The sequence below is a fragment of the Sciurus carolinensis genome, chromosome 8 (genome assembly GCF_902686445.1).
Source record: "Sciurus carolinensis chromosome 8, mSciCar1.2, whole genome shotgun sequence".
In the NCBI taxonomy this organism is placed as follows: domain Eukaryota; kingdom Metazoa; phylum Chordata; class Mammalia; order Rodentia; family Sciuridae; genus Sciurus; species Sciurus carolinensis.
The window spans coordinates 17,659,846-17,686,820 of record NC_062220.1 but is presented as its reverse complement, the minus strand read 5'-3'; the positions used below and the strand labels follow the sequence as shown (position 1 = coordinate 17,686,820).

General features: G+C 39.3%; 1 protein-coding gene across 2 annotated transcripts in view; it reads right to left on the bottom strand.

The window, feature by feature from the left end:
• Nucleotides 1–26,975, bottom strand: part of Dgki (diacylglycerol kinase iota) — a 428,083-nt gene that overhangs the window by 74,286 nt on the left and 326,822 nt on the right. For both annotated transcript variants that reach the window (XM_047561379.1, XM_047561380.1), the window contains 6 exons: nucleotides 23,725–23,804; nucleotides 21,346–21,390; nucleotides 7,900–7,969; nucleotides 5,715–5,755; nucleotides 4,790–4,917; nucleotides 2,365–2,487 (listed from right to left, as the gene is read on the bottom strand). In XM_047561379.1, coding sequence (XP_047417335.1) covers nucleotides 2,365–2,487; nucleotides 4,790–4,917; nucleotides 5,715–5,755; nucleotides 7,900–7,969; nucleotides 21,346–21,390; nucleotides 23,725–23,804 — 487 coding nt within the window. The remainder of the gene's footprint in view (nucleotides 1–2,364; nucleotides 2,488–4,789; nucleotides 4,918–5,714; nucleotides 5,756–7,899; nucleotides 7,970–21,345; nucleotides 21,391–23,724; nucleotides 23,805–26,975) is intronic.

Sequence of the window (26,975 nt, the reverse complement as noted above, 5' to 3'; positions counted from 1 at the left end):
TGAAAGAATTAAAGATAATTTCATTATGGTGCATAGCCAGCAGGATGTATTCCATAACAGCAGCCATGAGGAACATGAGGTATCTCCATAGCTCCCACTGACCTGTCTGTATCAGAGGTGATTCCCAAAACAAAAAGAGGTTCCTCCTACAGAAGGAAGGGACATACTAATAACAAAGCAAAGTTGAAGAGTTAAAGGACATTGACTGGTAAAGTACTTAGTTTAGTTTTGGCCTCTTTTACTTTTTTAAAATGTATTTAAAATAACCATTTGTTTGTGTGTACATCTTCCTTGAGTCTGAGATTGAGATGGAGACCGGAGGGGATGACTTGTCTGTTCCTGGTGGGTGGAGACTGCATGTGAGTGCTTCAATATTACTTTGTTCTCCAAGTGATTCTGCAGAATGTTGCTTTTAAAGGAAGTCAACTCTTTTAGCACATTTAAGAGCTAAAGTAGTAATAAGTGACCCTGAAAATTGATAGCCACCAACTGAACATCAATAAAAAATTCGAGAACTCCCTTAAAGGATAATACGGGGTCCTCCATATCAGGGGATCCATGGATTCGACCCACTGAGGATCACAAATATTTGGAAAAATATGTGACTAAATACGTAGTCTTTTTTTTTCTTCACAGTATTCCTCAAACAACACAGTGCAACAACAATTCATGTAGTATTTACATTGCATTAGGAATCATAAATAATCTAGAGATGAGTTATATGCAAACACTTCACCATTTCACATAAGGGATGTGAACATCCATTGATTTGGGTATCTGTGGTGGGTCCTGCAACCCATCCCTAGTAGATACTGAGGGTCAGTTGTATAATCTAAATAAAAAAACAAAATTGATTTAGACATGGGGTTTTAAAAACTTGGGCTACCATGTAAAGTGGTACATTTATTTGTGATTTTGGGGAAAAACATTGACCACTTTAGAAATAAGCTCTTCATATATCCAGATACGCCAACATGTCCTATCTAGAAAAATCAGGGCATGGAAGATTGAGATCATATTCCACTTTTTGGAAACTGTACCCTAAAACATTCAGCCATTTTGTGTTGGCTTAATTTCTATTTCTGCAGCTAATTAAATTCTAATTTTCCAATAAGTCTGCCCACAGATAGATGACCACTTTTTTAAAAAGCTATTCATGGGTGGCTGACTCACCCTGCTTCTCAAGACACAATTCTGTATAAAGACAAAGTGGAAAAACACCCCAAATTGTAAGCAATCAAAATGTCATCAAAACCAACAACATGGTTTAATTAAAAAAGAAAATCCATAGTAATTCATTATTTTCCCTTTTTTCCCCTACACATAAGAAAATGGGAGGTAATACCAAGGAGTAATTAAAATGAAGTCTTTTTTTGCCCTCAGGGTGTCTGAGGAGAACCTTTGCCAATAAAATAATTAGCTTCAGATTTCTCATTTTTCTCTCCTTTGTCATGCTGAAATTGCTTCTGGTCTTCTTTTAGAAACAATGCACTGTCTTCCCCCTTCAGTTAACCCTGGGCTCCTAAGAATCTTAGTAATCTTGTTATTCTGTCAAAAGGTGAGACTAGGTGTGACAAGGCATTGTCACTGTTTGATTAGGACCCCATGAGGTCTGGAAACCAGCCTAATTTCGTGAATTGCAGAGCACAGGATGGGAGGACAGAATAATGGGTGCAAGAGCGTGTGTCTGTGACCACAGACTGACCTCCAGAACCTGCCCTTGCATGTAGGGATCAAGAAGGTAGGATTCACCAAGCATGAGGTGCCAACACCATTGCAAAGCTCCCACCTGCATCCTTCTTTCCAACTGTGATCAGGTCAGAGAAGAAAAGACACCTGCTATTCTGATCTATGAACCAATGCTGTATTCGTTCACCCTCAGAGACTGCAACCAGACACAAGCAGCACCCCACGTCAGCCAAAAGAGGTATGGACAATAATATGCAGGGCAAACATGCACAGGCTCGGGGCTTGCCACAGGGAGACAAGTCAAACGGTCACACAGATGAAAACCTACGCGTCACCTCCCAACCGTTCATTCACGATCGCTCTCATGCATGTCTCCATAATGCGGTCAGCAAGAACATCTGATGAATACTGGACCCCAGTCAGGAAAAAACTGGTGGAAATCAAAATATTGATAGATCCACATGCAGTCTCAAGGGAACTCAGGAGCAAGGCAAATGGAAGTTCCTTCAGGGGGTTGATAAAAGTGAGCACGAAAATAAAATGTCAAATCGCAGTGACACAGACATGAGACAGCTTGAGCACCTCTGAAAAGGGAGTCCGTGCTATTAGTAAATGACGCATGGTACAAATGTCCCAACAGTCACAGTGACACCAGGAAGATGGTGAGAGACTCACTGTAGCACTCGGGAGTGGCTGAGGTCTTTCAGATCCGAGTCCTCGTAATGGGGACTTATCATCCCCAGCCCGCTCTCACTCAGCACGCGTTTCCGCAGGGCGGGATTCCACCAATCTGCCAGCCTGGGAGATAGAAAGCACCAGTTACGCGCTCACAGTCAGCAAGTGATCAACTCTGCCCTGTCTCAGGAAGGCCCTTTTCTCCATGTGTGAGAAGGAAATCCATCTTTACTGAGAGTTTGTTTCACATTTTAATATTTCACTGACTTTTTGGTAAGACTCAAGAAATAATTGTAGGCTTTCACCCTTCTAACAGCTAAAGAAACTGAATATCAAGATGAGGTGATTTTGCCGGGCCTGGTGGCACACGCCTGTAATCTCAGCAGCTTGGGAGGCTAAGGCAGGAGGATCATGGGTTCAAAACCAGCCTCAGAAACTTAGCAAGCAAGACCCTAAGCAACTCAGCAAGACCCTGTCTCTAAATAAAATACTAAAGAAGGCCTAGGGATATGTCTCAGGGGTTGAGTACCCCTGGGTTCAATCCCTGGTACAAAAAAAAAAAAAAAAAAAAAATGATTAGGTGATTGTACATGTGATGTGAATCAGAAGTAATGGAGCTGGGGACAAAAATGTAGGTTAGAAAATAACAAAGCCCATCCTCTTTCATTGTTCCCCCATCCTACTTAATTCCCCAAGAACTGATGAACAGTAAGAAAGGGGTGGGTTCAAGTTCTAGGGAATTTTCAGGCTACTTATATTTGGAGCTGAGAGGTCTAACCCAGGGAGAAACCATCTCTCCCGGCCAGCACTGACCTGAAGAGCATGAGAGGGCAAAGCCCAGGGCAGCCTGGGCCCTCCAGCCTCGCTCCTCATCAGCTCACAGGTGAGAGCCGGATCCAGTGGGAGGAGGTACCTAGCTGCCAGCAGCCGCCCCTGGTGCATTAGGATGTGGCACCACAGCTGCTTTCCCACAGCTGACAGGCTGGAGGTGGAGCCATGGCCCACAAAGGTGGCCGTTGGGACACCCAGGCCTGTTGGCCTTCCCCCAGGCCAGCACAGCTCTGATGGCACTGGCTTCCTAAGTGCAGTCCTGGATGGCTCCAGGCTGCCACTTCCCCACGCACTCAGCACATGCCATGGATGTCGGCTGGCCCCGGTGGAGTGGGAGACACTCAAAAACAGCAGCCATGGACAAAAAATTGAAATGGATAATAAATGACATGAAGGGGCAAACAGGGAGAAGGGCTCGCTCAGGTGACATGAGCGAGGGCACGTGCACAGCCTGTGTGCTCTCCAGGACAATCCTATTTCCACTCTTCAGCCCGTGAACGAGAAAGCTACTTCCCCTGCTTTTATTTTTGAGCTGTTGTTTCTCAAGTCGTACACTAGTATCTGGTACAGAAAACAACTTCAAATAAATATGTTGAAATATTTTTAAATAGCCTAGAAACATTAATATTTTAGTCGTGCAATGTGGTGGTTAAAGGCCTGGCCTCTGGCAGCAGAGCTGACCAAGTCCCAGGTTTCCATTTGTTTTCAGTGAGGTGTTAAGCAAGTAACATAACCCTTTACACCTCAATTTTCTTATCTATGGGGTTGGGATATTAAAAGTCAAGTTTCAGGGTCATTATAAAATGATGATGATGAGGTGGGGTATAGCTCAGTGGCAGAGCCCTTGCTGAGCATGTGTGAGGGACAGGGTTCAATTCCTACTGCCGCATAAACATAAACAAACAAATAAATAAAATAAAATAAATTTTTAAAAAATGATGATGATGATTTTTAACAACATAATATTTTATCAATGTCAACTAAGTGCCAGAAACTATTCTAAGTGTTTTACCTGGATCGATTCGTTTACTCTTCAGACAATTCTCTGGGTAGAAATAATTATTATTACATTTCACAGATAAGAAAACAAGCACAGAACACTTCTAATGATTAAGTCCCTAGGAGTAAACAAGAGGGGCATATAGCATAGTATGTAGCTCTTAGTGAGAGACTGACATGTCAATCATTGTTATATAATCTGTTTGTCTTAGGCAGCCTAGAAACAGTGAAGAAGAGAATCATTGGCAAATCACCTATGTCAATCTTTTGTTTGGATAACAGATCAAATAAAACAGGCATACATGGACAGATGCAAGTACCCGTAGTTTCTAGGTCTGGTAGGAAGCGTTAGTGTAATGGGTAAAGAAGGCTCAGGCATGACACAAATCTAGTTGGGAATGAGTTTTCTACACAGCTACTTACAAGACAGACTAACCACATAACCAGCTACACCTCGCTCAAGAGGAACACCAGAAAATTTGCACCTCAGAAGAGTTTGCTGGATTAGAATGTCAAGTTCAAAAGTAAGCCAGACCCGGAGGTCACCCTGAGGCCAGCCTGATGCTAGCACCAACTGAGGAGAATGCTCACTCACCCTGAGGCCTGCTCCACCACCAGATCAGGCATGCCGGGAGGTGTCCCTGCCTGCTGTGACACCACCATATCTGGGTCGAGAATAAAAATCTCATCTTGGGAAATCTCCATCACAAAGTGCAAATGTTCCTAAAGAAGAAAAATGAATCTGTCAGATGACTGACAAGATGTTCAAATCCATCAGCTAAACACAATCGCAGTGTTTTCTCTGAAGCCTAAGCGATGGATGTTTCCCCTAAAGCAGGCAGTCAGCAATCGGGAGAGATGAATACCCTTGGTTCAGGATTCCCAGTTGACCAGGATCTTGTGAGGTCTTGCCTCTTCTTCTTCCCAAATCCTACCAAAGAACTGATGCTACACAAGCCATTTGGTCCAGCATCAGTATACGACAGCTGGGACTGTCACTCACAGGATGAGGTCAGAGTGAAGAGGCCTGGCTGACAACTAGTTTCGTACCTGGGTTCAATACTATTTGCACATTTTTTATTTCCTGCCCAAAATTCAGATGGTGGGAGGACTTGTTAACCTTGGACAGAAACTTTTTTTTCCTCATTACTGAACTTGGGGGATTTATTAACTAAAACTATGTAACCTACTTATACACTTAGGGTCTCAAAATTAAAAGACAAATTTTGGCTTGCTGGAAGTAAAAGTACCTGTGTGAATAAAAATGTGGAGGGCAGGCTGGTAATACATCTACCAGTCATGTTCCTATCTGTGCCCCGCTGCAAGGCCAAGCATATCATTCACTCCGAAAATCATAAAATACATGAAGACAAAAGGCCAAGGGTTTCCATTACAAATACGATTCCAAAGTTTATAAATCTTTCATTGTTTTTGTTAGAAAAACTTATGAGACTAGCTATAAATACAGTAGGCAGACTTAGGAATTTTTCAATTTCATAAACGGGCTGAAGAAAACTTACCTGAGATCTGTCTATTCGATAAAAGCGATCAGCAGAAGTTGCTAGGGGGGAAAAAAGCACATGGCATTCAGGGTCTTCCATGACTTGTCACCATATTTACAGGCTGTTCTTTTCCACTGTGCCAATCAAAACCCTTGCATTTTGGTCATGCCAAACACCTGGCTACTCCCTAAATCTACTGAGAAAAATTCAGTACTTCCATGCCTTCACCACTGCTATCCCAATGCTAAGAAAGCCTTCCATCACATCTGCCATTGAAACCTTAGTTTTCTTTTAAGGAACAACTCAAATGTTTCTACCTCTATGATACTTTCCTCTGTCTCATCTGCTACCCCAGAAAGAATTTATTGCTGCCACCTCTATGCACATTTATATTTTATTTAAAGTTGTTGTACAGACGAGTTTCTCATAGCTATGAGAATAAGAGACTAGCTAGTTTCTTTAAAGGTTTCTGTTTCGTTTATCCTTTTATGTCTTAAGGAATTTTTATAAGATCTTAAACAGAGCTGGGTAAAGAGCTTTATTATGTAAAGAACAGAGCTTTATTAGGTTAAAAAAAAAAAGCTAGGGGAAAAAAACAGACTTCCCAAGGAAGGGCTTGAATGAAGATGCAGCCAGGAAACACATCTGGCCTTAAAGCAATCATGTCACTTTCAAACTGCATCCTTAGAGACCTATCTGAAGGAAACAAAGTAGATAAAGATATGGATATGATATAGATGTAGACATAGATCATTCCCCCAAGAGAATTGAGGTGCATCTGTGATTTGAGGAAAAGAAGAAAACAAAAGCACATATTTTGAGTGCCTAAAAATTATTTTCAGTATTTCTAATATTAAAAAAAAAATTATGCTCCTCCTCACTTAAATTCAAGAGTTCACATATTACAGATGTTTTACAAAAAAGAAAGAAAGAAAAAATAGCACAAGAGAGAAAAACTCAAAACTCAAGCTATCATTTAAAAATCACAAATTTTTAAGGAGTAGTTTTTTTTTTTTTTCCCAAATAAAACTGAGTTAAGAAATAAGACAATCAAGGTCTCTGCTCTTTAAAATGTAAGACTAGCAATAAAATCTGCCTTTCCCCTTCTCTGTTCTCTTTAAACATGATTTCAGGCATGATTTTAACCATGAGTTAACCATTCAAAGGCTTTTAATGAAATTCTAAAGAGTAAAATAATATCTGGATTAAAACCATTATCAACACCATTATCCACTAAGACTGTGCATAGAACATAATGACATTTTAATAATACTTATATAAATGTTTTCACCGTTTTCTTAAATATGAGATGTTCTCTGTGAATTCAGGAGCAAACTTCTCACTCCTGTGGAATAAAGGAGCTGGAGGGAGTCTGCAGAGGTGGCCGATGAGCATTAGTGGAAACCTGCTTCCTGATTTCCACGGATTAGGTCTCATGTAGATATGGGTGCCCACCTTCCTGACCCTTGCCACTCACACACTCTTACCCATACCTATGTCCTCTCAGATAAGTAAGAGAGGTCTACAGGGAAAATCACGTCTCCGCGTAGAGAACAGAGAGACCTGGTGGCAGACATGTTGGGTGGTATATAAGTAAGAACATGTAGAGATAAGAAAATATTGCAGTACAAATAACTGGATTAAAAAATTGGGATTAAGATACATCTATGAAAGTGAGAAAAGCGTGAGAAGGGAGGTGGACTCATTAAACAGTCCCCAAAAGGCATGCAGTCTGTCATGCTCAGCACAGCAGATGTGAATACAACTAAAATTTTCTATCCTTTTTCAAAAATGTATACATTATAATGAAATGATAGTCTCATAAAAATAACATGGAAGCTTCAAGACAGGCAAATAATACAGAAATCCATCTTGTGCGTGTAGAATTTACCCACGGCCTGAATCAATTTAAGGGAGGCACTCAGCAGATGTAGGCAAAGCAGGGTGATAAAAGAAAAACGTTCACTTCAGCAATGTGACACTGAGTTCCACCAGCTGTTAACCAAGTGCTTGGAGGTGCATTCAGCCTCAGGCAGTGGGGCTGTAGCATCAGCAAGCCACCCTGTCTGAGAGGCAAATACCAATCCTGTGGTCACAGGAAGGCTTTTCAATGATCTCTGGAAAACTAGTCATTCTACCAATCATGCCCTGCCCTGCTGGTTCCAGGCCCATCCTATCCCTGATAAAGACAAGCAACACTCACCATCTAGGAAGCACCACCGAGGGGACAGCCTCTGAGCTGAGAGCGCCCTAGGGAAGGAGGTTTCATGGTCCTGGAAAGAGAGAGACAGGCCGGTGGCTCCATGTGAATCTCCCAAGGGGCTTCCCCACCCCCATTTTGCCACACATCACCTACTTCTAGAAGCACCAGCCCTTTCCTGGACGAAGGAATGGAATTCTACCAGAAACACAAACAGGACTTTTGCTTCGAGATTATTTTTTTTACATGGAGCTCCTTAAAACAACTGCCACATAAAACTTGCAGGCGGTAATTGTTACCCTGCACATTCCCAAACAATCTAACGTGAGACGCTGACTGCCTTCTGGTCTTTTCTTTCCTTCTGAGAAGCTGAGGAGCTACTGGTGGTTGGCTATGATTTATATTCTGATTTTCCACATAGGTTTAACAGGGGCACAGAACAGGAGAAAACTGAACTTTATCCACTGGTCACACAGGACTTAGAGTGTGTAGGGAGTTCAAGAAGTTATCTGTATGTAGATTCAAATCTCCTTGGAACTCAAGAAGCATCTACGACACAGGGAAATCAAACTCCTAGGTCAAGGTCATCCTACCCTCAGCTGTGTCTCTGATGGGATGAGCCTCCTTCTTCCTTTCAAACTTTATTCCCATAACATTACTAAAATCCACTTCTCAAACTCATCTTTGGTTTGCAGTGACTTTCCCTCTAGCAACTAAATGACCCTTAACAGATCTTGTCATACCTGATAATTTCCTAAACCTCTCCTTCCTTGCCCACCAAACTCCTGAAGTATGTGTGTAGCGTCCCACACCTCTGACTTCCAGTCACCCGCTTTGACCATGAACTCTAGAAGTCCAGCTGCCAGAAATCTTCCAAGAGATTGACCAGACCAACTTCCTTCCCTGAGTTAACATCTCTCTCAGTCTCCAAACTTTCTTGGAGTCTCCAAAGCTTTTATTTCTTGTGAGTAATTAAGAATAAAGTAGCAGAACAGACTAGGGAACTGGCAGATTGAAAGCTGAAAGGATTAAGTCCTTATAGTGCCAAACTTGCAAACATTAAACATTTCCCCTAGTAGGACAAGGTTACTAATGACACCTGATGGGAAAAAGTGCTTTGGGGCTCACAGCACGTGATTTGGAGCATTCCAGCTCTGGTTCACGGTGAAACTAAAATCACTGATAGACAAGAGATTCAGGGAAGACAGGTCTCCATGGGGAAGACACTGGGGATTTGACCCCGATTTGGGGTTTGAGATGTTCAAATATAGGGAGCAACCCTGGAGGGCAGCTGTGCTACCAGCAGTGGTGACTTGACAGAGGAAGCATAGGTGTTTGACCTTGGGTGTACAGAGGTCCTAGGTCAAGGTCATCCTACCCTCGGCTGTGTCTCGGGGGGGATGAGCCTCCTTCTTCCTTTCAAACTTTATTTCCATAATATTACTCTGGGGTGGAACCTAGAGATCTGTTTTAGCAAACCTTTCAGATGAGTCTGATGTTTGCTAAAGAACCATGGAACTAAAGCCATCAGGACAAAAAGGGATCTATTTTACCACTAGAAATACTGAGTATACAGCTTTGGAGTACAAATGATTCTGTGAATTAATTAATTGATAGAGAAATAAGTGACCTCACTCAGTACTGATACCAAAATTTGTATTTACAGATAGAGAATTAAGATAGCTCTGGATACAGAGATGGATCTTCTCTTTTGAACTGGCTTTGTCAACCTGCTGGTTGGGTTAAAAGAAATCTTGACATGTACTCAGTACTTATGTTTATGAGAATTATGTTTAACATTCTGAGAATTATATTTTGACACATGTGATATCTCATTTTAATGGAACATAAAGTTCTCAGTGCATTTTTACAAAATGTGTAAAGCTACTGACATCTCAGTTTGTTGAGAAATGTAATTACAGACTAAAGAGACTGAAATATATTTGAAATGTTTAGTAGCAACTATTAAAGCTAATAAAGATATTAAACAGAAACATGGTTGTCCTCTCAAAGAGTAAATAGGACCTTAAACACCAAGGATGCTTTCTGAATTTTGATATTAAATATCAGAGAACACCACAAAAACATATCTGGATTTATGCAAGTAAAAATCAACTGAAGTAATATACAAATATTTGATTTATTGTTTTTAAAATGTAAAGATACATAATGTTCAATTTGTGTACAATATGTCAAAATGTATTCTGCTGGTGTGCATAACTAGAGCAAATTTTAAAAAGACAATGTTATCATTAGGACATTCAAATTAGAGAAAAATAGATACTATTTCATCTAATTAGTAAAATGCAGATTGATAAACTACCTCAGCCACATGACTAGTTTATCACACTTTGGTAAGGAAATGTGGATGTAGGAAAGACAGTGGAATGAATCTGACATAACTTTTCTATGTACATACAGGAATACTCCACAGTGAATCTCTACATCATGTACAACCACAAGACTGGGATCCTAATTAGAATAAGATATATTCCATGTTTGTATGTCAAAATATATCCTACTGTCATGTATAACTGAAAAGATTGAATTTTAAAAAAGAGAAAGAAATACTGATTTAAGTATATGACTTTTCATGTGCACATGTCTGTGTGCCCCCAAAATTTTATGCATGTGCCTGACTGCATTTATTTTGCTTATTTTTATTCATTGGTTTATTCTGTGTAATTGTAGACCAATTTTTTCTTTAGCTATTCAAATGTTCCCTGGGCTTTCATCATGAACATCCGTGATTGCTGCACTGCGTGCGCATAAGCATTTTGTCAAGGTCATCATGAACCTGGTTTATTCTGTGAAAGTGGATTTTTCTCTAGGTGTCCTCTAACAGCAGCATGATCTCTTGACATTCATCTGCTTAGCAATAAAGGATGGTCAGCTTCTACCTCCCACTGGAGAGCTGTTGAATAATTGGTCAAAGGATGTTACTGGTTAGACCAGCTCAAAAATTAGAATTATGCTCTTTTCTCCATTTCCTCTATTTACAAATTAGCAGATGGTTTTAAAAATTCTGAGAATGAAGATGAACTGAAAATAAAGTACAACGGAATGTACTGAATGTATTCCATGCAAACTGAGGATATTGAAACAGAGTTATTCAAAATTCCATAGTCTTTACTTTGCAATTTGACAAAGTATTTGATATCACTCAATGCCCTTCAAGAGATTTTGGCTAAAGAGGTTTTACCACTTTGCTTGGTGAAAACACATCAGTGCTATCCAGATCTTCCAAATATTTTAATGGGTCTTTGAACAGGTTCAATAATCCTTGAAACCTGAAATTTACCAAATTTGGTTGATGATGTGCACATGCATTTTTTCTGGAAAGAGAAATCTTGCTTCTATAGGTCAACAAAGTGATCTGAGATTCAAAAAAGGTTAAAAAAAACTACTTATTTAATCCAAAATTTAGGTCAAAAGAAATTAAACAAAATAAGAGGATTCGGATCAATAAATTACCTTGACAATATCTAAAGACTCAAAAGCACAGTAATCTCTGCTTCAAAAGTTCTTGGTGACTGAAGTACCAAATAGAAGCTCTCTGAGTTTGTAGCTGTACTCTTGGTAGTGAGCAAGTCAGGTCGTTAGAAAGGACACAAAGAACGTTTTGCTTACTTCTAACCATGGTCCATCCCAAACATTTGTTTTCAATGTATTCAGTTCTAGCTATGTTCATTTTTTTAAATAGACACATTGAGCACTGTATGGTCTTAATAACTGAAATAAATAACACATCATTAATCAAAGCACAGGAATCTTATTTAAATTGCCAATTTTACTGAAAACTGGATAATTTCTTGCTGAACTAAAAATTAAGCTGCAATTTGGGAGGTTGGTGGCAAAGTCCAAGTAGAGACCTAACTTTTCTGAAATGGTACCTGAAAAGGGTTTACATCATCCTTCTTTTCCTTTGAAACTTTTTCCACCTTATTCATAAAAAAAAATTGAGCTTGGGAGGGGATAGCTATTCTATAATGAGGTCCTATATTAAAAGTCACTTGAAATCCAAAGAAAATATAATTAATATCTGGGTGGATTTATGATGCAATTAAACTGTTTTTATGTTACATACAAGTAGCAAAGTCTCAACAAAATTCTTCCCTTACACCTAATTTATTTGCATATATGCAGATGAAAATACCCTGAGACACTTAAAGTCGAGATTTTCCTGAAATCAGTGTGAGAATGGTATTTCAATGTAGCAGATTGACAAAATGTAAAACATACCTACAATATATACCAATGATCTCTAAAATAAAAATCAAAGAAAGCCAACTACCTAAGCACACACAGGTGCCAGGACTACATCTGAAGACCTGAGGGAGAAGAGGAGGTGAGGGGCAAGCTCGGGGCTGAAGATCTGGTGGTGGATCAGTGGTGGTTGCTGTTATTGGATTCTGTTTGAGTTGGAAAACTGAGCAAAATTTACTTACAGTGAAGAAGTCTGCTTTGGAAAACCGAAATTTTTTCCAAAGGATAAGATCATCATCATTGGAGGCAAAAATTGGCATGATAAAAACAAATGTACCTGTTCTTGGGATATTTAACTATCACAAAGGAGACAGACCTCTGAGAGGGAAGGAAGAACAAGGCATGAGATTGTATATGGCCCTGTCTCATAAAACAGCAAGGACAGAGGTGGTGGAATCTGATCTCTAAGAGCATCAGCTTTGAGGGTCATGACAATCCCAGCCTCACCTGGTAGCAGCTCTGAAAATCTAGGGAGGCTTCTTACCTAGTCTGCCCCTGCACCATCTCATTTGTAAAAGAGCTCTAACAGTATCTACTGTGCAGGATTCTTTTGGGGGATAAATGAACCAACGTGAACAATGTTTAATTCATGTGCTGTTACATATCAATATGCCGACACAGGTATTTTAGACAAGTAATGCTGGGGCAGCTGAAACACAAAGAAGCTACCTAAGACAAATGTGACCCTTGGTCACATGAGGAACTTATGGGACACAGGCCATGTTCCAGAGCACATCATTTAGATAGTGTTGCCCCAGCACAACACTGTTTCATCCATAAGCACACTGGCACTCAGATTCTGGGTTTCAGAGAAAAGGAAAATAAAATAGGACAAATTGTATGAGTGGACACAAAAAAAGAATGACATTCAACAAAGGCTGAAATTGTGCCATTTGTTGGTTTGGTGCTTGTAGAACTTGTCTTAATCAGCAATCCGATGGTTCTTTACATAATATTAGAAACTATATAATTGTCCTGAATACAGGGTATTGTCTTCAGGGCTGAATATCTTCTATCACCAACAGTGATATTTTTCAGAACACTTTATTTTACTGGCCTCTCTTTTCCCCATTCTATAGTAACTATGCTTACTTGATATTTGCTTACTTTCCTCAAAATTAACTTTTCCTATGCTGATCTGGGCTCTCAGTTGTCTCAAATCTATAATTTCTACTTCAGTGAAACAATTGTGATCCGTGTTTTCTCAATGTATATTTATTACAGTCAATGAAGTATGGAGGGGTTGTCAAGTCTGAGAGATGAGAATTTTCTCAAACAAAAGCAGGAAGAAAGCAATAGCTAGAATGATCTCAATGGCTGCAAAGAAGTTCCTTCCTCTCTAGTAGTCAAGGACATGCCTTGAGTAGTACCAGGTGTTCCAGGCTCCACCAACAGTCAAACAGATCTTCCTGATTTCTTACCAGACAATTTTCCACTGGTAATTTAGTTTCTCCTCCTTCAAATTCTCCAGTCAGGTTGCCTTTCTACCCCCATGCACACTGCTGTTTGAGAATCCCATATAAATATGGTTGTCAATGTCACAGTCTGGCACAGCCAGGATGAAGAATTTAGACTGTACTTATTTAAAGAAAATTGTGATTACAGAGTTTAGATAAGTACACTACATGTGCTATGATTACAATTCTAAGCACCACCCAAGTATGGCCAACCTTAAAAGATATTTAGTGAGTCATATGGTTATAATTTCTGCTACAACTTTAATTTCATGTTTGCAACCTTGTGTGGTCCTCTTACTAAAAAACCCTGGATTTATGGGCATCTCTAGCCTTTGCAAGAGGGTGAGCAGCAGCTCAATGTGGACCATGAATCAACTTTGAACAGAAAGAGGGAGTGAGAAACAAAACGGTCCTCATGGTGGGGTGTTGCTTTTCAGGGCAGGTTTTAATCTTATGGGATTCTCTGGCTTGGACCTGGCAATGTCTTATCATTAAACAAGAGCACACATGAATGATCAGAAATATACTGGATTTGTGAATTCTACACATTAAAATAAATGTACAGTGACCTATTTTCTGGTAGAGCCAAAAATATTATCCTGAAAATATGCACCTATCCCAAGTATCGGACTGCAGATACTTAAGAGATGTGATTATTGTGAACACAGCTACTCTGCAGAAGACACTCCCTTAATTATGTGAGCTGTGCCTCTAACCATTACATCTATAGCTTTCAGTAATTTAGAGCCTCTAGCCTCCTCAGTCCTCTCAAATTGCATAATCAAATCAATGATTCATCAAGGAGATAAGACACTTGACTTGCTTGTTTTTGATCTGTTATTTTTCTTCATATAAATGGTGTGATTTAGAGGAATGAGACTGACATTGATCTAAAATGTAGGTTGAGTGACATAACTTTAGAGGTGTCATGCTCCTTTCTATTTTAAACATAATAATCTAAAATGACATGCTCTTTAAGTGCATGATATTAACAAAAACTGCTCATTTCAAAAATCTTTGATATGTGAATTTTCTCATTTGATATATGTTAATAGAAAATCTCTCCTGCTAAATTATGGCCATATGCACAAAAGCAAACCTTATGTTTCATATCATATATATACATACACACACACATACCCACACACATAATTTCTGAAAGTCAACTGGCATGAATTATATATAATTAATAAAGGAATCATTTGCATTACCCTTTGGCATGCATATGCCAAACTTGTCCTTAATTTACATTCAATTAATCGAAGCTAATGCACACATAATTTAATGGAGGCACAGAAGTCCGATTACACACTCCAGTAGGTTATGCAATTAAGCAATACTTACCTAGCATTCTACTATACTTTCAATGTGAATGAAATTATTTTTCTTTCATAAAATTTAGGAAAGATGTAAGTAGAGGCAAAATAAAAGTCCTTTGGTTTGGGACTCTCTGCTTCATTTAATAATATCCAGCTAATAATAGCCTCACTTCTAAAATTGAGTCTTGCTTACCCATCAAAATTTCTCATCTGGCTGCCCTGACGTCTCTAACACCTAGCCAATCTATTCATGTTTTTTTTTTTTCTGCTTATGAATAGATGTTTATGTGTCTCTGTCCAACTATAGTCCCAACTAACAGAATTGCTACTGCTATTTTTATATATCAAGGTTCTTTCACCTCAAATCTACCTTAACCCCCCAACTCCTATATCACCAGAATACAGAAATGGGGTGACCATTTTTAGGAGTCAATTCTGGAAGATGAAGAAATAGGGATGGTGGTAGAAGAGGGAAATAGGAGGTAGGTAGTCTGCCACTTTAAAGATCTCCTTTGAGTGAGTAGGTCCTCCATTAACAACAGCTGTGTGTGTGTGTGTGCGTGTGTGAGAGAGAGAGAGAGAGAGAGAGAGAGAGAGAGAGAGGGAGAGAGAGAGGGGGAGAGAGAGAGAGAGAGAGTGAGAGTGAGAGAGAGAGAGAGTTAACAGTACTACCTTCACTTGTAACAGTCAACAGTCAGGGCTCCAGGCTATTTCCACTTTAAATCCTCATTTGACCCATTTCTGACAGCTTGAATCCAGCCCAAAGGAAAAACATTCTCTAAAGTTCCTAGCTGCCCCCTGACTTTCTCTTGAATAAGATAAATTAATTCCCAGGAAGACTCCCTCAAATTTGTCTAAACTTATTTATTGAAGAACTTGTCTTTAATTAAAAAAAAAACTAAACAAAGAAAAAAGAATAAAAGAGGAAGAGATTTTAGGGAAAAGAGGGAGAGGAATAAGGTCTGACAACATCAAGAGAAAAGGAACAAATAAAATATTTGTGGAAAAATAATGTTTGCCTGGGACTAGATAGAGCTTTCATACAACACAGACTGATCCTCCAGAAGAGCAGTACGTAGGGAAAAAGAGATCAGAGGATTAGCAAACGGATACAGACTCAAATCTGACCAAGAGTTTCATCTCTTGGAAGCAAAAGACCTCTGCACTGCTTTAAAGGATGAAAGGACTTCTCGAAAATGTCCTATTTTAAAACATTCCAAACCCTCAGTGTTATTTTTAAGTAAATAATTCTTAGAGAAAAGAATCACCTGGATAGATCCATTGTGGAATCTACTATTGATTCCCAGGGTATTCACTAAAACCTCATATTTTTAACTTATAATATTCAGTGCTACACAAAGCACAAAGTATCCTGGGAAATAGGTAAACTGAAAGTGTCTCCCCAACGTGAGGAAAAAAAAAAAAAAACAATTGCTCCCCCAAATCTCTTTATTCTACTCTGCCATCCCTCCCTACAGTACTAAAGGTGCCTCTTTCTGCTTTCTCTCCCTACTTTTTCTCCCCCGGTCCGTTCCCTTTCTCCTTCCCTTTCTTTACCCAGGACTCGCTCCTGCCTGTGGATGCCATTTGAGTACTAAGCAGCTCCAGGATGCCTCAGGGTTCTGCAGCTCTGCACCACTGACATTGGAGGCTGTGTTGCACATTGACGATGCCTCTGCTCAGTGGATCCTGAGAAAAGGATCCAGATATTGCCAAGTATCCCCCATGGGGAGCAAAACCCTTCCCTGGTACAGAATCACCACGGAAATGGCTGAAGCTGCCTCTATTCCCTAGTAGCTTCATGACTTGGGTAAGAAGAGAGATGGTTTCTAGGGATAAAATACCACCTTTATGAAAGATGGCCAAGTGCAATTCTTTTGGGAATTTCAGGTGTTTTGCTTTGCTTTGCTTTCCTTTGGGCCAACCTCAAGAATCTGCACACAACGTCTTGCTGGATAACGTACCAGTTGCGGGCCACAGAGATGCCATTAGGATGGAGGGGCCTTTGTCTTCTGACCTCGGAGATGGTGCAGGCAGGAATTTTCAGCAGGCTATAAATATCCAACACGTTTTTGTAGAACCCATAACACCTTGTTAGGTTAATGCAAGGTGTCATTTTTAAGCCTTGGTGCTTTGCTGGCAATTCACTTTGAATTTGGAAAAGGAAGAAACCAAAGCAGTGAAATGCTTAAGTGGCAAGGGGCTGCCACAGGGCTCACTAATGGGGAGTCCTGGGCACAGGAACACATTTCTAACTGCTGTTTTTTCTCTTGAATTTTTTTTTCTAGTCTTAGAAAACAGTCAGCTAAAATCCCAGCTGCAAATTAGTGAGCTGACAGGGATTTCTCGAGTTTTTAAACTTTACTAGTGTTTATTCCTTCTCTTCACAGTTAATTCTCTAAGCATATTTAATGCCATCTCATACATAACAAAGTACATTAAAGACTATTTAAGCATTTCACTATCTTGTTTCTTAACACTTTCTCCTACATCACCCCCAACCCCCCATGGAGACAGTCTAAAGTTTTTTTTTTTTTTTTTTTTTTTTTCATGGACAATAATGTAACTTAATTGTGTGCAACCTCTTCCACAAAAATTAGTTTTTCCATGTGAAATAAGGTTTAAGATGCCAACGTTATAGTGAAAATGACATTGGGCAAGAGAAAATGTTGAAGAGAGTTTTTGGTTTTTGTCTGAAAATGGAAAGCAGAAGAGTCTAAGGGGAAAAAACACCACAAAAACAGCTTTGGTGACCAGAGACAGTGATGCCGAGTGAGGGCCAGGCAAATAACCTTGGAAAGGAGGGCAGGACTTCATGTGGATGTTTAAGGTATTTGTTTGGCAGTATTAGTCTTAAAATTTCCTTCTGTGTTGAAGAGGCTCCTCCATAGTCTGTTTAATCTGGTGATTTTTTTCTTTTTTAAGTGAACCTTTAGATATCTCTTTAACTCTGTTTACCGTGGGCCTAAATTCCAGTTCTGCAACAGAACTGTGAACTCACAGTACATATTTTTCCTGTAGGAGTCTACTCAATAAAGTAACCAAGACAGGATAATTTTTTTTTTCAGTACACTTGTTTTGTCTTTGTTGTCATTGGAGCATTGCTGCTAGGATCGAATGCATGGCCTGTGCGCGCGAGGCAAGTGCTCTACCCCTGAGGTACACCCCAGACCCAAAAAATAAACTTTGAACGTGCTCTGCACAGAACCTTTCTTGGCTCTTCTCCAAATGGACTTTGTGTCAAATTAAACAATTATTATGTTACATAAGATTTAAAGTTTCTGATATTATTGTTTTCTCGTTAAGAAACAAAAGACCTTCCTTTTGGTGCTGGGGATTGAACCCAGGGGTGCATAACCACTGAGCCACATCCTCAGTCCTTTTTAACTTTTATTTCGAGACCCGTCTCAGGTAAGTTGCTGAGGCTGGCCTCAAATTGTGGTCCTCCTGCCTCAGCAGGGATTAGAGGACTATGCCAATGCACCTTCTAGAAACAAAAAATTTAATATTAAATTTCCTGCCAGGGGTTCTGCCACTTTCTACATAAAAATTAGTGGCACCTGCATCTCATGTATTTTATCTGTACCTTTAAGGGAAAAAAAATACAGAGATCAATCCCCATGATCTCAGACTCTCAAAGGCACTTGACCTCCTCCTCGCTCTTCCAGGCATTTCACTGTGGGCTAACCCTTGGTCTCCAGGTCTCTTGCTGCCTATCTCCATCCCCGTGGCTCTTCTTGACTGAGCATTCTCTTAAACCCATGCTCTTCCTGACTGATGCATGCATACTGACATGACACTGTGTTCTCCTCTTTATCAGACTCTCCTCCGGTGATCTCCAGCTCCATAGTTCCAACGACCACCACTTACTGATGACAACCACATTTCTGTCTCTGAGTCTGGATTGTTCAATGTAACTTAACATTCATATACCCAACTTCCAACTCAACAAACCTCTTGGACCTCACAGGCATATCAAAATGAATGTGGTTAAAAACACAAACCTTAGTCACCATCCCTCCAACTCATTTCTGCCCTGAGAATCTCAGGCAAATGTGACAGTTCCTCTCACCAGCTCCTGGTTTCCCCTGTCTCTGCTCAGGAAATTCCTCACCTCCCCTACCTGTACTCTGGCTGCATTGATCCTAACATCATCTCTGTACTGGTTAATCTACTTGTTTCAGGAGCAGATCCAGGACTTGCCGATCTTTGACATGACTTAATACCCAAAGCCTCCTGCTTCCTATAGTTCTACTCCCTCCTTTCATGACTATAAGGAGGAGTGTGGGGAGGTGGCACCTTGATACTCATCCTTGATCACTATTTAGTTGTCCTTTCTGCTCAGTGCACAAAACCTCTTGATGAGACATTTATAACACAGCAGTTTTGACACCAGGGCTGGACTTGACTGAAAGTCAACAGATGCACAGTGAGATTCTGACAAATTCAGAAAAATATTGTTAATCCTTCTGCATGTTTTCATTATCAAACAATAAATAAAACAACTATTCTTATCATATATTTAAAATTTCATCCATTTCCTGATCTCTAGAGATGGTATAAAGATGGCATAAAAAAACACGGTTAAAACATTCATGATCAAAACCACCACACCAAAAGACAACATTTTTATGACAAGAAAGTAAACAATGTGTGATTTTCATAAAACTAGTTAGGAAAAACACTTAAAACATTTTGATAAAATTGCAAAAATTCGAAATGTAGGAGAGTAAGAAGCACAAACCTTTTTAATAAAACGGACCTGCACTGACTTAAATCTACCAGTGCTTATGGTTAGAGAATGGCTGTAGTTTTTAAAAGTTTTAAAAAACTTTTAAATAAAACTACACATAGACAGTGACTCTAGGCAAATACACTAAGAGCCAGTGTTAAGAATGTTATCTAAGAAATAAGGTGAAAATCTGCCTTTTAGAGGTTGATAAACAGTCTAGAAGTCCTTTGTTTTCTTAAACACATTCTAAGTGACTTTTCATCCTTCCAATTACAGTCAGATGGAGGAAGAGATTCTGGAATTGCGGGATTTCCTATTTGAGAAACAAACACATGCTATACTAAGGCCATTCCTGCCATTTACCTAAAGATAAATAAGCTGCGTTGGCTGAGGGTAGAGGGTATTTATTGTCAGGGGTGCCCCCTAGAAGGTACAGGGTCTATTTTAAACTGCTCTTGTTGTTGTTTCTGCAAAAGGATGGTCAGCTGAAATTTTCAGGTATAGCACAATATACACCAAAATCCAAAGTGAGGAGTGAAATGAGGACTTACAAATTCACAAATATACATGCAGTCATGCGTGGTACAATGACGGCCAACAAAGAACCATGTAGACAACAGTGGTCCTGTAGGACTGTATCTCCTACGACAGTAACATCACAGCCATGCTAATGCATATATGTGCACAAGACAGATAAACTGGCTAACGGTGGCACTTCTGAGAAAGCAGCCTTGCTGTTGAGTAACACATGGCTGTATTTAAATCCCTCACCCGTACTGAGGTATACAATGACCTGCAGAGATTTATTTGGTGAAGCTGTTGATGTGCTGTGACTCTCACATACCCCTCTCTACTGGGAAGGGTGTGGGGGCTTCCCAGAGCATAGGGCTTTAAGGGAACCACTCGGAGCGCTCTGTATTGGCTCTCGCAGTTTTGGGTTGAAATTGTATCTGTATCGTGCCTGAGAAATCTAATGTTGAGAGGACAGCTAAAGAGATCTGCAACAGGATGGACAGAAAAGTTGGGAAGAAATGGCTTTTCCCAAATCAGGTGGGGCAGAAGACAACTGAGTGTTCTCCCAGGGACTTGATGAGTGTTGGGAAGAAAGAGGGGCAGACTGGGCTCCTTAGATCTTGTCCCAAAGACCAGTGTGGGCCATCAGATGTCACTATAGAGTTTTTGTTTGATGGTTATGGGAAATCGGGAGTTCTAGGCCCTGGATGTGAAGGAGTCTTCTTAGACCCTGGAAACAGCCAGTCAATGTGAAATGGACACAAAGAGGAAAACAAAGCAGGAGAACCAGCAGGAAAATGGAGCATAAACCATGACCAAATGGTGCATGAAATCCACCCCGATCTGGACTCTTTGGTTGTGCTACCCAATAGACCCTTGCCCTGCTAAGCTACTTTAAGCTAAGTTTTCTGGTGACACTTCATTTTATAATTCTTTTCAAATGATTTGGGAGAAAAATCTGCAGTCTAAACTTGTTCTGTGCTACAATGGTCCCAAATCAGGAAAATGCAAAAGAATCAGGATAACAACTTCAGCAGGTTCTTCTTAGGGTGTACTCTATCCCTGGAGAAGATGTGGCCTCTAAATCAAAATGAGACATAAACTGAAAGTGGACTTCTTTTGGCTGGAAGGTAAGAAACAAGGAGAGTCAATTATGTGTTACCTGGTAATGAACTCTCTGGGAACCAGAAGAAACCGACTGCAAGTCCTAATGAGAAAGTGGGAGAAAAAAAATCCATACCTTAAAATTAGTTTGAACAAGCTGCCCCATAATTCTACCAACTGAACTCCCAATTTAATGTTAAAAAATACTCATCTGGAAAGCATCTAGCCCACTCATATTCACCAAGGTTAAACAAGGAAGGTAATGCCAGAAATAATAAAAACATACCAACTGGGATGGAGAGAAAACAGGTCATTTGTCTCCTGAAACTTATAATTCCTAATGTTTAGAGTTAAGCAACATATAATAATTTCAAGGACAGAGAAGACAAAAGTAAAGAACAGGCAAATTTATTATAATAAATGGGGATCATGTTTCATTAGCATTTGAACTTTTTTTTTTTTAAGGAAATCTTCTGGGGCTGGAGATGTAGCTCTGTGGGAGAGCACTTGCCTAGCATGCCAGAGGCCTTGGGTTCAATGCCCAGCAACTCTCTCTCTCTCTCTCTCTCTCTCTCTCTCTCTCTCTCTCTCTCTCTCTCACACACACACACACACACACACACACACACACACACATACAAGCCTTCCTAATTCCCTTTAAACACAAAGAATTTCTTTCTCTTACATTAAATACATGCATGATAATTGTGTCTGTACCAATAAGTTGCTTGGATAAACTGAGTTTTCATAAACCTCAACGAGAAAATCACTGACCACCTTCACGTTATCACAGAGTGCAAATTAGCAGGGTTGAAATGGAGATTTTACTAGCAGATTCTGAAAGCTCAGCCCCCTGTATAAAGTTTGGTAACTAAGTTGTCACCACCGTCACATCCCCCGGGCTTGCTTGCTACCTAATACTAATGAGTTCTAGAACTTTACAGACGTCAGCATCCTGGGTTCCTTGGTCCTTGGGCCCACTTCCCACAAGGCTGCCTCATCTTACCTTCGGTGCCCAAGTTTGTTTTAAAACTCTTCCTCCTTATCCGCTGAGTTCACTCTTTCCTTTTTATTTAGAATTCACCTTTAGTTGAATATTGGCATGCTTTTCACACCAATAAGCTAGTTTTCGACAAAGCCAATTTATTAGTCATGTATGTACTTTTCCACTGTGAAGTCTTATTAACAAAATTACTAGAGTGTTAAATATTTTAAAAAGAAGAAGAAAAACGTTTGGTACCAATTATGATTCAGTTTTAAAATTCTTTTCTGACTGTTGAGTGTCATTACATTTGTTGAGTGAAATACTATATATAGGTTTGGAGTATATAGATTCTAACCTGAGTTGCATGCTAAGAAGTTCACAAATTTGAACTTGTTTGAGTTGTCACCCTCAATCAAATTATCTACAGGAAGCCACAAGTGTAAAATTTGTCCACTCCTCTTCTCTCAACCATACCTGTATTTGAAATTGGGCATATATCTCTAAATATTTTGCATTCATAATTCCATCTCAATCCTTAATAATAACAAGAAAAAGTATTAATTTTTACATCAATGCATTTCTCCCATCCAAACTTATTTCTGCCAAGAGAAATAAAATCTAATGTTCATAGTTAAGTGCCTCCAGCTTAAAGGTATTTTAAACACTGTACATTTGCTTTCTGACATTTACTTGTGTACAACGTGTTGTCTTGGACAGAGCTGCTCATCTAGGGGTGTCCATCAGAATCAGCCAACAGCTCTAAGCATACAAATCTCTCAGCCCACCTGAGAAAGTGACTCTAATGAGCATCTTTTACCAAGAAACAGTAAGAAAGAAAGGTCTCTGCCTTTTGTGGAATGGAGACAGTTAACACACCCCCTCCTCAAAATTTTTCAAGAATAACCAGGGAAAATTATAATGATGAATGTGTGAGTTGTGCTGTTCAAATTAATGGGGGTGTCATATACCAGATCTTTTCCTTTCTGTTTCTCTATAGCAAGACCAGATTGAGAAAGAAAAATAATAATAATAGATTATTCCTTTGTGCTTTGACAAAATTCCATGAATTAGAGAAAACTTCTTGCAGAAGTTTTATTTTTTAAATCACAGTCCCTGACAAAAGTCTATCCTAGATACAAAAAAATTAAATAACCCCAAATCTCTGTTTTCTTTCATTATTTATCAGTGCCATTTGAAATTCATTAAAGCTAAAAAATACAGGTATGTAGTCTGGCAGGAAAACAGAGGTTCCAAGCTATAGCTGTGGGATACACTAGAGAAACAGCACCACGTGGCACGGGTGGTGTAGGGAGGAAGATGCCCAATGTAGACCTAAGGGACAAGGCCACCACGTTCCCAATTCCTCCCCAAATGTGCCACTTCAGAAGCACTGGTAATTGGTTATGAAAATGCAAAGTTGAGGAGAATAAATAATCGGCTAAATCAACTCACCTCCTGCAGGCGGTCTATGTACATACGGCAAGTCTCCAAATCACAGTCTCCACGCACAACTAGAATACCCAGAGGAATGGCTAAGAGTGAAGGAAAAAGAAAAATCTAAAATAACATATTTGACTTTTCTAGATTGGCACAAATGTGTTTCTCATGGTTAAAAAATAATCTCATGACTATTATGGGATTTGGGATATTTCCATACAGAGAAATAATCACCCTGTGTCTACACCTCCCTTTGGATTTGGGGATCCTCTTTGCCTACAATTGCCAGACACTGTTTTGAATGATCTGTGTTGCCCCTTTCCTTCATCTCGCTTTATCTCAGTGGCCCTGGTTTGAAGTGTAACACCACAGTATCAGTGGATGGATTGGCAGAACCCAGAGGCTGCTGGAGACAGCTGATGATGTACACCTGCATTTATAATCGGCAGCCTGAGGACACAGCCCCAGAGAGGAATTCTGATTCTGGACACTTTCCCTTTCCCCTCTTGAATGCATGGGGTTTAAATTTTTTGCTGGTTTACAACAGTTCCCTCTCTGTGAGCCTTCAAGGCACTCTTGCTACCTGGTGGCCAACAACAGAAATAAAGATATAAAAAAGAAGGAGAAGAGGAGGAGGAAGAGAAAGAGAAGAATAAAGCTTCAAGAAGGTGCTCAGCTTAACACCCAACCAAATTTAAAAGATGCTTTGGGTAAGTGAGGTCATAGTAGGGCCTCAGAGAACAATAAGGAGAAGCCAAACTACGCACCCTACTTTTAAGGTACCCTTCTTAGGTAGTGGCACATGTCACACAGTGGCTTCAGTAGATAGAACGTTCTACTTCAAATATGATCATAAAATTCCTGAAATACTGAAATTTGGTCTCCTTCCGAAAGTTTCAAAAAATGTATGTGTTTCTCTCCTACTTTAATAGTGCAGTTATGCCAGGCACAGTGACGCATGTCTACCATTCAGTGACTCCGGAGGTTGAGGCAGGAAGATTGCAAGTTCAAGACCAGCCTCAATAACTTAGCAAGGCCCTAAACAACTTAGCAAAACCCTGTCTCAAAATAAAAAATAAAAAAGGCTGGGAATGTGACTCAGTGGCTAAGTACCTCTAGGTTCAACTCCCAATAAAATAAAATTAAATTAAATTAAATTTAAAAAGTACGGTCACACTGTTAAAATTCATGATGTAACAAAAAGTTCAAAATATTGAATTAGCCAATTAGATGCTAGAATTCAGATGATATGAGTGGTATTCGCTAAAAATTTTTAAAAGTCTTTCATTGATTAAATTTACTTTCAAATCCTCATCAATAAATGGGTCTGAAAATGCAAAATGCTAGGATTTTAAAAAATAAACATGTACAGAATAAGATGTACTTAAAAGTGCATGAACAGAGCTTGAGGAAATCCTGAAAAGAGGCCATACATATAAACAGATAGCAATGAATGCAACATTGGTCATATTAAATGTAGGAACTTAATCATTTGAAACCAATAGGAGAGAGGGACTAATTGTTACTAGGGGTAGATTTAGGGTTCACTGAAGGATAGGGAGCCCCATTGATCTTTCAGCTAGAGGAGCAAGAATGTTCTAAAGGGAAATAGTTTCATTCTCAATATGACTTACAGATTAGTTTCCACCAGCGAAACCAAATCAATACCACTACCCTACTCCTTTAGGTTCCTGAAGTCCTGCATATATAAATCTTCAAAGTATCTACCATCTTGTTGAACTGGAAGCCTGTGAGTATGGATTCTCTCAGATCAAGGAGGAAGTCTGTTTGCCTTTAATTCTTCATCGCCTGGTAGAGAAATGGCAGATATTCAACAAATGTTTGTTAAGAGAACAAGGAAGACAGGCTTAGGACCTGTCTAAAGGTTAAAGAGAAAGTGGGTGTCTGCAGTACAAGCTGATTTTCCAGGATAGTGCACTTCTACATTGGGCAGGAGCTTGCTTTTGTCTACTCTTCAAGAAGCCAAGCAAGAGACTTACTAAGCAGAACATACAGAATCCTCAGAGTGCCATATATTTGAGAAAATAAGGATCTGGAAGAATACATTTCCCTTTCTTTTGAAGATAAATGGAAGTCTCAGAAGAGTTTTAGCATGGTAACTATGCATCTTGAAGAATGGAAAGGAAATTCCATAAGGGGATCCCTTAAAACCACTGATTCATCAACATCAGCTACACTACTAAATAGAACCAAATAAGGTGATCCACTAAGGTCAGAGTAGAATAAGGACTTCTATTACTTGAAGAATGATAATAATAAGCTAGAATTTTGGCCTAGATGGTAAACCAAAGACTGTGAAAATGAAATATAGCAATAACTAACATGACAGTCCACACTGGAATTTTGTTTAATGATACTTTCTCTTAATTTCAGATGTAAAAACTGTAGAAGAATGGATATTAATCAATACTTAGCCATGTTCTTAAATGGGGGAATTTGTTTTGTAGAAATGCAGCAATAATTCTATCATTAACTTCTGATTTCCTTCTAGTATTAATACTTGCAATTAATCTCATCCAAATATAGATTCAACGTACCCAGTTGCAGATATTTTAAGCTAAAATTAGCAATTGGATATTCAATACTTGGAATCAAAACAAAATAGCAAGAAAGAAGTTTTTAGAGATGTTTCATTCATTTCTACCATATGTATAAAATTAACAACTTGGTCTAGTCCTCAATGAGTAAAAGTAACTGCTTTTGACTCAACAACACTTATCTTTAATTGGAAATTTAAAAAAGGCCACCTGTATCACAACTTCCTGACACGATGACCATCACCTGGGAAATTTATTCTGTGAAGATAGCAGCATGCAGTAGAAAGGATTCATCATCGCTCTCTTCTGGATTCAAACCCCATCCCTGCTTTGGTTTTGAAGAGAGCTCAATTTAGTTCTTTGTCCTTGTAAGTTACTGAATTCCTCTGAGGTCTGGTTCAAAGACTGGTGTTTAGAACAGGTGTCTGATGGGATTTTATGGAGCTTGATTGCAATACTACTCTTAAAACTGAATTACCAAGACACCAATGCTAGTTCTCCTCCACTCCTTTCACTATCCTTTGGGCATCTTTCAGTCTAAAATGGATACATCCAAGCACCAATCTTTTAATATGTCATAATGCTATGAGGACCTGCTAACAGTAATTCCATAAATTAAACTCATATTTACTGAAAAGTAATTTCCTCTTTCTACAATGGGAAAAATAACTGTAGCACAAAAAATATTGTAATCTAGCTCTTCCATTT